Raw genomic sequence first — 14,161 nt, 5'->3', positions numbered from 1 at the left:
CCTCGCCGCTCCGCCTATTCCACACGCGCGGCGGCCGCGGCGAGGGGGACGCGCCGCCCGGGCTTCGGCAGCTTCGGGATACCCCCAGCTCGGAACCTGCGGCCTGTGCCGCCTCGGCCTTCTAGAGCTCCGCGGAGCCCCCGTCGGCCTGCGGCTCGGGTGCTGAGGGCGCTCGGGGCGGGGACCGAGCCAGGTGGACGTTCGTGGGGCGGGGGCTCGCCGGACGGTTTGGGGGCGTCCCGCGCCTCAGGGCCAGAGGAGGCCGCGCGGCTCGAACTCTCGTGGGCGCCCAAAGCGGCCGGACCTGAGTTGAGCTGTTGGCTGTGGCGGGGGCGCGCCCGAGAAGCCCCCAGCCCCTCGAGACCCCCCACGGCAGGCAAGAGGGCGCTGCCCCACAGTGGTCCGGATTGGCGGCCCCGGCGGCGGCGGCGGCTGAGTTCTAGCGTCTGGGACGGGCGGCTGGAGCGCAGGGGAGTCGCCGGAGGACCTCCTAGCAAAGTTTGTTTTCTCGGGTGTGGGGGTCCAGGGCCATAGCGAGCAGCACGGATCTCTCGGCGTGCGCCACGGGCCGGTGGGATGGACGGCCCAGAGAAGACTTTGTTTGGCCGTCTCTGTGCTTGTCCGCGGGTCTGAGGTCCCCAGAGGATGACCTAGCACCAAAGAGCCCCGGTCGGCCTCTCGAGGGCCCCTGTGGACGAGCTGACCCTAAGCCCTGAGCCCGGGTTGCTCCCTAACTCGCATTAGAGCCACTCTCCCGGACGCCTGGCGCCTGCGGGCGCAGCAGGCCCTGCACCGGCCTCGCAGCCCGAACTGACGTTTAGTACAATCGTTTCTGTTCAAAGAAAGATTTTTCCCTTTTGGTAGTTTTCGTTGCTTTTTCTTTCTTTCTTTCTTTCTTTTTTCTTTTTAAAGTTTTGGAAAAGGGAAGTTGGGACACAAGGAAGAACTGTTCGCCCCCAGGAGAGTACGGGCTCGCCAGAGGGACGCCAAGGCTCTGCGTGCAGGATGGATGTGGTGGACCCGCAGCAGCTGGGCGTGTTCTCGGAGGGCGAGCTGATTTCGGTGGGCATGGACACGTTCATCCACCGCATAGACTCCACGGAGGTCATCTACCAGCCTCGCCGCAAGCGGGCCAAGCTCATCGGCAAGTACTTGATGGGGGACCTTTTGGGGGAAGGCTCCTACGGCAAGGTGAAAGAGGTGCTGGACTCAGAGACGCTGTGCCGAAGGGCGGTCAAGATCCTCAAGAAGAAGAAGTTGCGTAGGATCCCGAACGGGGAGGCGAATGTGAAGAAGTAAGTGGGGCATTCTGGGGTGGGGCGCCAATTGTTGGCTCTTCCTTCCTCCTCACTTCCCTTCCTTTCTCCTGTTTGTTCCTTCCTCCTCTCCTCCCTTCCTTCCTTTTATAAAATGGAGCTGATGGGCCAGTCCCCCATCCTCTGTGCCAAGGGAAGTGTGGTTGGAAACCTGCATGAAGACTTTCACCAAGTCAGGGTCAGTTGCTGCAGTGGTGGGTGGGTGTTTGGGCTCTTAGACCCTGGGTAAAATTTTTTGGTAGTAGCACCCCCTGGAAACGGGGTGCACCCGCTCCTCTGTCAACTTGTCCCTTCCTGCTGTCCAGAGAATATAGGTGCTTAGATGAACCTGCTTGTGTGTGTTAGGGCCTTGAGAGTTTGTGCTCTGCCGCCAGCAGGTTTTCTGTGCAGTGTGTGGCTGTTACCAGGGCCAGGCAGAATATGATTTGTTGATCTTGTTGGAGGGGAACTCTGCAGTTGCCAAAAATAATTGTTTGCACCAGCTTATCAGTCAGCAAGAGGCAAACACAGCCCTTTCTCGCTGGTCTGGGTTGGGTTGTGGCACTGGAAATATCCCTGGCTTTGGTGCTGGAGCCCTTCCCTAAAGGGGGAATCTGCTTTCTGTGCTGCTTTCTGCCTTACTTTTTCAACATACTTGTTTAGGTGCATCCCAGACATGTCCAGATCTATGGCTGAGAAGCTCCTCCCAAGGACAGCTAGGGGTGCCCCTTCCTTATCGGTACCAGATGCTCTGTACTCGCCCTTCCAAGGCTCCTGATTCTCTCAGTGCTCTTAACTTTTGAGACTTCACCTCCGTTTTCCAAGGAAGGACCTTATCTCCCAGGCTAGACCTGGGACTGTTGGGGACACCCTGTAAGGATGGACATGACCTTGGGAGGAGGTCCTGGGAGAGGCTGCTGCCTGTGTCAGCTCTTACCTTCCTCATTCCCAGAGGCCTGGCAGGCTCTTGCTCAGTTTAACTAGTATTTGGGGCAAAACCAGAGTGATACAGGCTCCAAAGTTATCACATGGGGGGCTGGAATGGTTGGGTTTAAAATGGGACCAATTGGGAAGGTTGAGGTGTTTCCCATAAGGCTTTTTAAAGTCTTAGTGCTCAGGCTCGGTGCCTGTAGCTCAGCAGCTAGGGAGCTAGTCACATACACCAGAGATGGCAGGTTCAAATTCAGCCCAGGCCTTAACAATGACAACCAAAAAATAAAAAATAGGCGGGGCTGGGCACTCATAGCCCAGTGGTTACTACAACGGCTACATACACTGAGGGTGGCGGGTTCAAACCTGGCCTGGGCCAGCTAAACAACAATGATAACTACAACAAAAAAATAGCTGGGCATTGTGGCGGGCGCCTGTAGTCCCAGCCACTTGGGAGGCTGAGGCAAGTGAATCGCTTAAGCCCAAGAGTTTGAGGTTGCTGTGAGCTGTGACGCCACGCCACTCTACCGAGGGCGACATAAACTCTGTCTCAAAAAAAAAAAAAGAAAGTCTTAGTGCCCAGTCTGGACACTTGTAGAAGGTGTGGCCAGGCATCTTGGCCTGTCCATGAGGTAGGGATTGGGTGGGTAGGGCAAGGGCTGGTCCTATGGGCACCATGGTGGTAGTGAAGGGGGGGATTGGCTGGTGCCCTCCAAGAGGCCAGTGATGACCTCATTTCTAGGTATAAGGAATCCAGGCTTAGATGCTAATTTCTGAGTTCCAGCACTTGAGGGTGCATGTGACCCATGGGCTGCCAGTTTTTGACTTCTATATGGGCTCTGAGGGTTGAGAGGGGCCTTCTCCTGGATGCCATCTGTGAAAGAGCTGGATAGACCCCTCACCACTTGGCTGGTAACATGGCCAACCTCAACTCCCAAGTCCTCCTGGGTTCTCCTAGGTCCTTGGCCCTTACCACTGGCTGGGAAGTGTTTGTTGTTCTCTTTTCCTTCCTGGCTCAGCTGCCAAGATGATGTTGGCTTTGGGCCTGTTGTGTTCTGGTGCTGGTGAGACACATCTGAGGCACCTGGGGGGCTAGCTGGGAGGCCTTGGGTGCACGGCCAGATTGGGCCCCTTACTGCCACTTACTGCACCCAGTCCGTGTACTGCCACTCCCTGAGGGATTTGCCCTTCCAATACCTAATTCCTGGTGGCTGTATGCTCCTGGTACCTGAGTGGAACCTGTGGAACCTTGTCCTCTGGTTGTATTCAGGGATAAATCCATCCAGGGGTATGAGCTTGTGGCAACAGAGTTGAGGACCTTCAGAATATCTGCAGATCTAGTAGTGGTACCCGGGCACTTGGGGGCCTGTAGCATTGCAGCAGATGTGTTGACGAAGGGACCCAGGGGCCTAGTATATGGCGGGCTGGGGCATGTGTACATGATGAAGCAGCTGTTCAGAACGTGCGTATGAGTTTTGACAAATGCATGTGCAAGATCAGTGGGAGAATGCTTCACTGTAGGACTTTATTATTGGCACAATACCCGGTTGGCAAGTGTCTGAGCCTTCTGGTTTCCTGGATGGTCAATGGAGGTCCCTGGTGTTCCTTCCTATGAGCACTAGATGTTGGTAGAGATAGGCCCAGTGGCTGCAAGGAACCCAGTTTCACCCCTATTTGGCAGAACAAGAGGGGAAACAGGCCAGGGAGGCAGAATGGTTGGTGGAACCTGGATTAGGCTGGACACCGTGGCCACCCAAGACTTGTGACTCAGTCTTGAAATCAGCCACAGACTCTGGCTCGAAGTTAGCATAGAATTTTACCTGTCAGCCCTGATGTGCAAGGGCTTTGCCTTGGGCAAGACCCTCCTTGGAGTGAAGGGATGTCCCTGTGTTGTCCTGTCCCTGTCTTGGGACCTACGAGTTTGTAGCTGTTACTAGGAAGCCACCATTCCTCCTTCACAGGCCCCAGTGGGTGCTGCCAGGTGGACCTGCCTGCTTGGGGCTGTTGGCTGTCCCTAGTCCTGATGGAGCCCAAGGGGGTGTGAGTGTGGCCTGTGCCTGCCCAGCTCTCAAAAAGAAGAATGTCTACTCCCTGGCCAGCCTCACTACCAGCTGGCTATGGGGAAGAAGGCTCCTTTGTCTGTGAGAAGCTTAATAAACTCAATTCAAATTGTCTCTCTCATAGTTGAGTCTGGCCCTCCAGCTCATGTGGAAAACGTTCTTCCAAGAACATGATATGGGCTTTTGCTGGGGGTAGGAGGGGGTGGTTGGGGATACCCTGAGCCAGTGTACAGCGTCTCATCCTCTCTTGCTCCTTCCAGGAAGGCTGCAGGGAAGTATGCCGTATTACCTTCTTGCTGGTAAAAAATGACAAATTCTCAGCTGAGTGCAGTGGCTCATGCCTGTAATCCTAGCACTCTGGAAGGCCGAGGAGGGAAGATTGCCTGAGCTCACAGGTTCGAGATCAGCCTGAGCAAGAGTAAGACCTCATCTCTAAAAATAGCCAGGTGTTGTGGCAGGCGCTTGTAGTCCCAGCTACTCAGGAGGCTGAGGCAAGTGAATTGCTTGAACTTAAGACAGTGGTTCTCAACCTTCCTAATGCTGCCACCCTTTAATACAGTTAAAAGAGGTCACGCCCCACAGGTTGAGAACCGCTGGCCTAAGAGGTTGCTGTGAGCCATGACTCCAGGGCACTCTACCTGGGGTGACAAAGTGAGACTCTGTCTCAAACCCCAAAAAAAATGAAAGAAATTTTTTTTGAATAGATGTTTGAGTTTTATTGAAATCTTACATGAACAAGAAACAAATTGTTGTGGCACTGATGTTTAAGCCAAACAAATTTTGTAGGGCAGATTTATTTTTATTTGTTTTTTTTTTTTTTTTTTTTTTTTGCAGTTTTTAGCCGGGACTGGGCTTGAACCCACTACCTCCAGCATATGGGACTGGCACCCTACTCCTTTGAGCTACAGCGCCACCCAGAGACAGAGTTTCACTTTGTTGCCCTCATAGTGTGCTGTGGCATCACAGCTTACGGCAACCTCCAGCTCTTGGGCTTAGGTGATTCTCTTGCCTCAGCCTCCCGAGTAGCTGGGACTATAGGCACCTGCCACAAGGCCTGGCTGTTTTTTGGTTGTAGTTTGGCTGGGGCCGGGTTTGAACCTGCCACCCTCGATATATAGGGCCAGCACCCTACTCACTGAGCCATAGGTGCCGCCCTGCTTTAATTTCTTAAAACTACTAAGACAAAGCACTAGTTTGTATTTTTAATTACTGCATACTCCATACTCCTATGTAATCTATCCCAAATCCAAAAAAAAAAGAAAAAAAAAAAACTGTCCAAAACCAAAGGTTCTGCAAAATCATGATTTAGCAGTGTGCCCAGCTAAAGAAAAATTTTTATTATGAAAATAAGAAAGTACTGGCTTGGCGCCTGTCGCACAGTGGTTACGGCACCAGCCACATATACCAAGGTTGGCGGGTTCAAACCCGGTTGGGGCCAGCTAAACAACAGTGACAACTGTAACAAAAAAATAGCCCGGCATTGTGGCGGGTGCCTTTAGTCCCAGCAACGTAGGAGCCTGAGGCAAGAGAATTGCTTAAGCCCAAGAGTTTAAGGTTGCTGTGAGCTGTGACACCAATGGCAATCTATGAACGGTGACGTAGTGAGACTCTATCTCAAAAGAAAAAAAAAAAAGAGAGAAACAGGAAAGTACCAAAGAGCATCAAGAAGAAAAACATGGCTGGTAATCTTCACACTGTAGCATCTTACCATATTTCCTTTGAGTCTTTTTGTTGTTTTCTTTTCCTATTCTGAGCACTTTTTTGGTCATCAGTTTTCAGATGGAAAAGGGTTCAAAGGTACTTCCATCAAAGTACCTTTACTTCTTAATGAATTATAAAAGTCTCCAAAGGATTGTTTAAAAGGATTAAGTTGTATCTGCTTATTTTTCCAGTTGGCAGTAGATGCTCACTGTGGCACAAGTGAAGGCTGGAAAGGGTGGCCTGTGGCATGTCCCCCATGCTCTGCTCTCTGGGAGCAGTAGGTTGTCTGGTGCCATGGCTTCTGACAGGTTTTGTGGTTTTGTGTAAGTATAGACAAAATGACATGTATATTTCCCCCCTTTTACCAACAAATAATCGACAAATAGTAGATACATCAAGGTTTTCAGTGTACATAACTTCTCCGTCCTGCTGTCATAGTGCAGCGGCAGCCAGAGTCACCATGGATGGCATGGCTACAGCCCCATGGTACTTCATACATGGATACTGAAATTTCAATTTTATGTCATTGTTACCTCTCACAAAATATTGTTCTTTTGTGTCCCCACACCCCAAATGTTTAGATATGTAAAAATCACTGTGTGTTAATGGTTGGACAAAATCACGTTGTGGCCCAGCTTTGGGCTATGGTTTTCTGACCTCTTCCTTGCAGCCTGAGCCAACGTTTTTTTTTTTTTTTTTGAGACAGATTCTTACTATGTTGCCCTTAGTAGAGTGCTGTGGCGTCACGGCTCACAGCGACCTCCAACTCTTGGGCTTAAGCGATTCTCTTGCCTCAGCCTCCCAAACCAAGGTTTTTTTACCCAAGGATTGTCCCCATCCGTGAAGTGCTTCTTGAGGCCTTTGCTCTGCGGAAGCTTGGCAATGGTTTGTTCAGCCTGCTCCATGCTAGTGGCATGATGGGGTTGCCCAAGTATTTGCTGTTTCAGGAAGTTAGTTTATGTGCATGCTGAAGGGTACATCACCAGATATTGGAGTTCTGGGTCCCAGGGAGCATGTGTGTGTCTAATAAGCTGGTGTGGAGATGGCCAGTGATCCTTGGGTTTGGTCCTCACCAACCCAGAGTGCTTGGCCCACGGCCACCATAGCATAGGGTCACTGTGCAGCCTTTTCTCTGTGGGGCGAAGGATGCATCTTTCCCTGTATTATGTGCCATTTCTTTTTTTTTTTTTTGTAGAGACAGAGTCTCACTATACTGCCCTCGGGTAAAGTGCCGTGGCTCACACGGCTCACAGCAACCTCTAACTCTTGGGCTTACGCGATTCTCTTGCCTCAGCCTCCCAAGCAGCTGGGACTACAGGCTATGTGCCATTTCTAATGGGTGTGCACCCAGCCATCTTGGGAAGTGATGGGAAGTAATATAAGATAATGTGTCCAGTGCGATTGGCCCTCCCAACTACTCCCAGAACTGCTGTGTTGGGCCAGGAACACCTTGCACCTGTGCCTTTATGTAGCTAGAGCCTCCCTGGCTGTGTAGCAGCCTTTGGACCCTTGGGAGATGTCAGATGTCTCTCCTGAAATTCCATTGGAAGGTGGACAGCATCTTTGTAAAGTGTGGGGACTGAGGCTAGACACCACCTTTACATTGGAGAATATTGGGGATCTAGGTGGTAAATGGTTTGGATTTTAGTGAGTTGAGAATCAGAGCCCTGGACTTTGTTGGCTTACATTCTCTAAATAAATAAAAAGTCCCCAGCAGCCTTTATGAGCTTCCAGCCCTGTGTTTGGGAAGCATTCCACTGGGAGGCTCAGGCTGTTGCCACTAGAGGCAGCCAGTGAAGCATTCAGGGTTTGTCTCCCTTCCTGGCCACAGCAGGCTGATTGTGTGTGGCTGCCACTCTGTGTATCTCATGTGTGCCTGTCCCTTGGCAGAGGAAGGGTGATTGTGATATGAGGTGGCAGCTGGGGCTGGAGGGCAACAGGTCAATAGCTTGAATGTCTGGGCTGGGGAGTCAGCTACGCTGAGTGCACAATGGGCTTTTGGTGCATGTGCCAGGCCAGGGCAAGTGTGGAACACTAATTCTTCACCCAGAAGTCTGGGGCACCAGCTGTCCCTCATGTCAGGCAATCATAATGAAGCTGCCTATATCCATATCCACCATGTTTCCCAAACCAAACTTGATGTTTTTTAACAACTTTATTGACATATAATTCACGTGTCATAAAGTTCATGCTTTTAAAATGTACACTTCAGTCTGGGCAAGGTGGCCTCACACCTGTAATTCTAGCACTTTGGGAGGCCAGGGAGGGAGGATCAATTGAGCTGAGTTCAGAGACTACCCTAAGAGGAAGAAGAGATCCTGTCTCTACTAAAAATAGAAAAATTAGCTGGGCATGATGGCAAGCACCTGTGGTGCCTCAGGAGGCTGAGGCAGAAGTATCCTTTGAGCCCAGGGGTTTGAGGTTGCTGTAAGTTAGACTGATGCTCTGGCACTGTATTCTGGGGAATAGAGTGAGACTCTGTCTCCAAAAAAAGGGACACTTCAATGTCATTTAGCATTGATATAATGGTACATTGACAGAGTTGTGCAACCATCACCTCTGTCTAATTCCAGAACATTCTCATCATCCACATGGGATTACCCACAAATCCTTAAGGTTTGTACATGTTGTAGCCTGTGTTAGAGCCTCTTTCCTTTTCATGGCTGAATAATATTTCAGTGTGTGGTTGGGCCAGGTTGTATCAATCCACTCACCTGTTGATGGGCACCTGGGCTGTTTCTACCTTTGGATGAGGATGAATCATGTTGTTATGTGTGTGCAAGTATTTGTGTTGAACTGTACTTTTTCAGACACCTTCCTCTTGCTTCAACCCCTTTGGATTCCTTGGAGAGCACTTGCTTTATTTCACAAGCATCAGAGAGAAGGGCATGGGGTTCTTGTTGGTGTCTCCTGGACCACCCCTGGCTACCCCAGAGACCTCTCTGCTGGTGATTCCTTCCTGAGTAGAGGGTCATGGGGGTGGTTGTCCCAAAACTCCTTGTGTAGTTAGATCCCGCCCTCCTGAGTGTTTTGTTAATTTTTTTTCTGAAATTTTTATTTTTTTGAGACAGAGTTGCTCTCAGTAGAGTGCTGTGACATCATAGCTCACAGCAACCTTAAACTCCTGGGCTCAAGACATCCTCTTGTCTTAGCCTTTTGAGTAGCTGGGACTATAGGCACCTGCCACAATGCTTGGCTATCTTTATTTATTTATTTTGTTGTTGTCGTTGTTGATTTTAGCTGGCCTGGGCCGGATGCATACTGGCCAGCCTTGGTATATGTGGTTGGCATCCTACCCACTGAGCTATGGGTAGGGCTATTTTTTTTTATTTAATTATTTTGTGCAGTTTTTGGCCGGGGCTGGGTTTGAACCTGCCACCTCTGGCATATGGGGCTGGTGTCCTACTCCTGTGAGCCACAGGCTCCGTCCTCATGTAGGGCTATTTTTAGAGACAGGGTCTGGCTCTAGCTCTGGCTGGTCTTAAATTTCTGAGCTCAGGCAATCCATACTCTTCAGCCTCCCAGAATGCTAAGATTACAGGTGTGCTCCACGATGCCTGGCCTTTTATTATTGTTATTATTAGTTTTTTGCAGTTTTTGGCTGGAGCTGGGTTTGAACCCGCCACCTCTGGTATATTGGGCCGGCACCCTACTCCTTTGAGCCATAGGCACCGCCCCCTTTTATTTATTTTTATTTATTTATTTATTTATTTTGAGACAGTCTCACCCTGTTGCCCTGGGTAGAGTGCAATGGCATCATAGCTAATAGCAACCTCAAACTCTTGGGCTCAGGTGATTCCCTGGCCTCAGCCTCCCAAATAGCTGGGACTATAGGTGGCCGCCACAACACTCAGCTAATTTTTCTATTTTTAGTAGACAAGCTCAGGCTGATCTTGAACTCCTGAGTTTAGGTGATCCACCCGCCTCAGCCTCCCAGAGTGGTAGGATTATGGGCATGAGGCACTGGGCCCAGCTGAGTGTTTTGTTTCTTTTCTTTTCTTTCTTTTTTTTTTTTTTTTTGAGACAGAATCTCACTTTATCACCCTCGGTAGAGTGCTGTGGCATCATAGCTCACAGCAACCTCATCCTTGTGAGTTTAAGCGATTTTCTTGCCTCAGCCTCCCAAGTAACTGGGACTATAGGTGTCTGCCACAATGCCTGGCTATTTTTAGAGACGAGGTCTCACTCTTGCTCAGGCTGGTCTTGAATCTGTGAGCTAAGGCAATCCACCTGCCTCAACCTCCCAGAGTGCTAGGATTATAGGCATGAGCCACTGTGCCTGTCTTAAGTATTTTGTTTCTGAGCAACTGCGGTGGCTGCTTTCTGTTCCTCTGTAAGCTCGAATGGCTTTTATAACTCGCCTTCCTATGTTCCTCTTCGGGTTAATCAGCAAGTCAACTCAACCCATGTGGCTGACACAGTCCCCCTCCCCCATGGCAGGCCCCTGAGAAGAGCACCCAGCAGGGCCCCTACTGTGGTCCCCATGTGCTGGTGGACCTGGAAGGTACTGCTTCCTCTCTGCTCAGAAGCACTTCCTGTGTCCTTGCTGGGGACCTAGGTTTTCCTTCTTTAAATATTGGTTTCTGGGGCGGTGCCTGTGGCTCAGTGAGTAGGGCGCTGGCCCCATATACCAAGGGTGGCAGGTTCGAATCCGGCCCCGGCCAAACTGCAAAATAGCTGGGCGTTGTGGCAGGCAACTGTAGTCCCAGCTACTCTGGAGGCTGAGGCAACAGAATCGCCTAAGCCCAGGAGTTGGAGGTTGCTGTGAGCTGTGACGCTATGGCACTCTACAGAGGGTGAGAAAGTGAGACTCTGTCTCTAAAAAAAAATAAATAAATATTGGTTTTCTTATTTTTTTCTGGCTAGAGATGTAATATATGTAACATTGAAAATACAGAGAAGAGGGCGGCACCTGTGGCTCAAAGAAGTAGGACGTCAGCCCCATATACGAAGGTGGCGGGTTCAAGCCCAGTCCTGGCCAAAAACTGCAAAAAAAAAAAAAAAAAAAGGAAAGAAAATACAGAGAAGATGCTACAAACCCCCACAGCATCCCTGAGAGGCGGCTCCAATCAGATATTGCAGGGCATCTCCCCCTACCTGTGCATTCTGTTTTACATGGTTCAGATCATATTAAAGGTGTGATTTTACAACCTACATCTTCAGACACTTCCTCTGGTCACTTTTGTACAGATAATCTTACCCTTTTGCTATATAAGATTTCTGGCTTTTAGAATTTGACATTGTATCCATTCCTTTCTTGTTATAATGTGAATTGTATGTTTATACAGGGTGCTTTGATCCTATTTAATTAAACCAATGAACAATCAGACACAGCCAGAGTGGACTCGCCTAGTTACAAGTGCAGACCTTTCTTTGAGACAGTCTCACTATGTCACCCTAGGTAGAGTACGGTGGCATCATAGCTCACAGCAGCCTCAAACTCCTGGGCTTAAGTGATTCTCTTGTCTCAGCCTCCCAAGTAGCTGGGACTACAGGCACCCACCACAACACTCAACCATTTGTTGTTGTTGTTGCTGTAGTTGTAATTGTTGTTTAGCTGGCCTGGGCTGGGTTTGAACCCGCCAGCCTCGGTGTACCTGGCTGGCGCTGTGAACTGTGCTGTGGGTGTCAGGCCTTTTTTTTTTTAAGACGATGGTTTATTGATCTTAGAGTGAGAGCGTTAAGCTGTTGATTTGCAGAGGAAAGAGGACTGTGGTCTGCCTTTGAGTGGAATTCTTAGTTGTTAACTTCTCTGAAAGAGAAAGAACATTGGTGATGGTTTTTACTCAATGGCAGCAGGCAGAGGGAGGTGCTCTGGTCCTAGGAGATGTGTTCAGGCTCCATGTTATCTCAGGGCCTGTGAATACAGAGCTGAGGCCTGTGAGAACTTTGGGGTGAGCTTACCAGGGCCCCATGGCTTCTAGTGGGGGTCCCTGTGCCTGCTCTCGATTTTTAAGCTGCCACAATTTCGCTTGTGGTCTGCGTCAAAGACACCTGAGGCTCTGACAAGCTGTCCACTCTGCTCCCCAACCCCGGGGGTGGTGGTGGTGGTGGTGCATTGTGTTAACAGACATTTTAATGCCATTGAAAGTATTGCGGTTGTCTTGAAGTGACTTCTCTTTTTTTTTTTTTTTTTTTTTTTTTTTTGAGACAGAGCCTCAGGCTGTCGCCCTGGATAGGGTGCTGTGGCATCACAGCTCACTGCAACCTCTAACTCCTGGTCTCAAGAGATTCTCCTGCCTCCGCCTCCCAAGTTGCTGGGACTATAGGTGCCCACCACAACGTCTGGCTATTTTTTGGTTGCAGCCGTCGTTGTTTGGCAGGCCCGGGCTGGATTCGAACCCGCCAGCTCAGGTGTATGTGGCTGGCACCTTAACCACTTGAGCACAGGCTCTGAGCCTTGCAGTTGTCTTGAAATAGAAGTTTGGAGGACATTTCCAGAGCTAGGAGCTCCCTGCATTGCCTGGGAGTGGAAGGTTGGCATGGATATGTTGGGGACTCTGATCTTGTGAAGCCGCAGTTTATATTGAGGAATGTAATTGCAGTGGTGCTGTTCTATGCTGGCTGTGTCCAGCCTCATTTGGAGTCCTCAGAAACAGGCCCTTGTAAGAGTTGGGAGTCTGCTGTCCATGTGGTGTCCCAGAAACCCACTGGGGGTAACTGAGTGCATGTACCAAGTGGACAGCTTCTTCCTGTGGGGTTGCTCAAGGGGCTGGCTCACTTGCTCCTTTGCAGGCATTGAAGCTGCCCCTGGTACAGTTCTCCAGAGCCGGTGCCCACACACCTCTGTCTCTGAGCCCCAGTCACTGGCCCAGCTATGAGCTTAGTGTTAATTTGGAGAATTAGTGTTGGAGAATGGTCTCTGAGAGGAGCTGGCTCTTCACCTACACTTGAGAGGAGCCTGCTGTGTACCGGAGCATCTGAGGGGAGCTAGCTCTGCACCTAAGAAACCTGACCTGGTGCTGAGGAGGGGGTGAATTGAATAACATCCTGGGTTTACAAAAAGCTGAAGCTCTGAAGGGGAGGACAGAGAAGCCCTCACCTGCTTTGCTGGGGTGTCTCTTCTTTTTCTCCAGCACCTGGGGAAGCAGAGCAGATAGGTGGCAGTGGCTTATGGGTGCTGGGGTGAGTGCCTATCAACTGGAAGCCTGAGGCTGGGGTCAAGTCAGGAGCAGAGGGTGCTTAGGACCTGTGAGTAAGAGCTGGGCTGCTGAGATGCTCCAAGTGTTTGTTGGGCTGAGCTTATAGAGGGGATGGAGGGGGACATCAAGTGATTCCAGGGATGGAGTGGTAGCAATGGTCCTACAGGTGGGTAAAACTCTCAGAGACTGGAGTGTCAGAGCCATGGCACTGAATGTGACTGTTGGACAGGTCAGTGGCCAGGGTCTGGCCCAGAGAGTATCTGAAGACACCATCCAATAAGTCAGCCACTGGTGGGACCGGGGCCACTGAGGCTCCATGAAAGGCAGCAGGGGTGACTGGGTGATGTCTGGAGACCTCTGTGGTAGTCACACTGGAGGGTGCTCCTGGCATGGAGTGGCTGGAGACAGGGATGCTGCTCAGTACGCTGTAGTGCCCTGGATGGCTCTTTACTAAGAACAATCTGGCCTCAGTGTCTGGAGTGCCCTGAGGGAGAACCTGAGTTAATTACTTGGAAAATAAACGAACTTCTATCCTGTTTACTAGACACCGGAATAAACTCCCAGGGCACCAGACCCTCCTTTTTCCCATTCTACTCACTGTGTGGGTTTTTTTTAATTTTTGGATTTTTTTTTTTTTTTTTTTTTTTGAGAGAGTCTCACTTTGTCGTCTTGGGTAGAGTGCTGTAGAGTCATAGCTCACAGCAACCTCCAGCTTTTGGGCTTAGGCAATTCTCTTGCCTCAGCCTCCCTAGAAGCGGGGACTATAGGCGCCCGCCACAATATCTGGCAATTTTTTTGTTGTTGCAGTCTGGCCGGGGCCTGGTTCAAACTTGCCACCCTTGGTATATGGGGCCGGCACCCTACTCACTGAGCCACAGGTGCTACCGAAGTATTGGGGGTTTTATTTCATTAGATTTAGGGGTACAAGTGGTTTTTTGTTACAGAGGTGACTTTTAGTGTCCCCATTACCTGAATGGTATACATTGTACTTGATAAGTAATTTGTGGTCCCTCACTCACCTCCCACCCACCAG

The 14,161-nt window shown here is 50.3% G+C and overlaps 1 protein-coding gene and 1 non-coding gene across 4 annotated transcripts in view; one reads left to right on the top strand and one right to left on the bottom strand.

Annotated features, from left to right (window-relative positions):
- Positions 1 to 642: 642 nt before the first annotated feature.
- STK11 (serine/threonine kinase 11) overlaps positions 643 to 14,161 on the top strand; it is a 27,972-nt gene continuing 14,453 nt past the window's right edge. For all 3 annotated transcript variants that reach the window (XR_008378108.1, XM_053581427.1, XM_053581431.1), the window contains exon 1: positions 643 to 1,295. Coding sequence is in view for 2 of the 3 variants with exons in the window: in XM_053581427.1 (XP_053437402.1) it covers positions 1,006 to 1,295 (290 nt within the window). In the remaining variant the exon portion in view is untranslated. The remainder of the gene's footprint in view (positions 1,296 to 14,161) is intronic.
- LOC128580291 (small nucleolar RNA MBII-202) lies at positions 6,043 to 6,125 on the bottom strand. The gene has a single exon (XR_008378591.1). It is a non-coding gene; the product is annotated as a small nucleolar RNA MBII-202 (small nucleolar RNA).

The sequence above is a fragment of the Nycticebus coucang genome, chromosome 2, assembly GCF_027406575.1.
Source record: "Nycticebus coucang isolate mNycCou1 chromosome 2, mNycCou1.pri, whole genome shotgun sequence".
NCBI classification, from domain to species: Eukaryota; Metazoa; Chordata; class Mammalia; order Primates; family Lorisidae; genus Nycticebus; species Nycticebus coucang.
The sequence above is the reverse complement of the archived record's forward strand: the minus strand, read 5'-3'. Positions and strand labels throughout refer to the sequence as shown.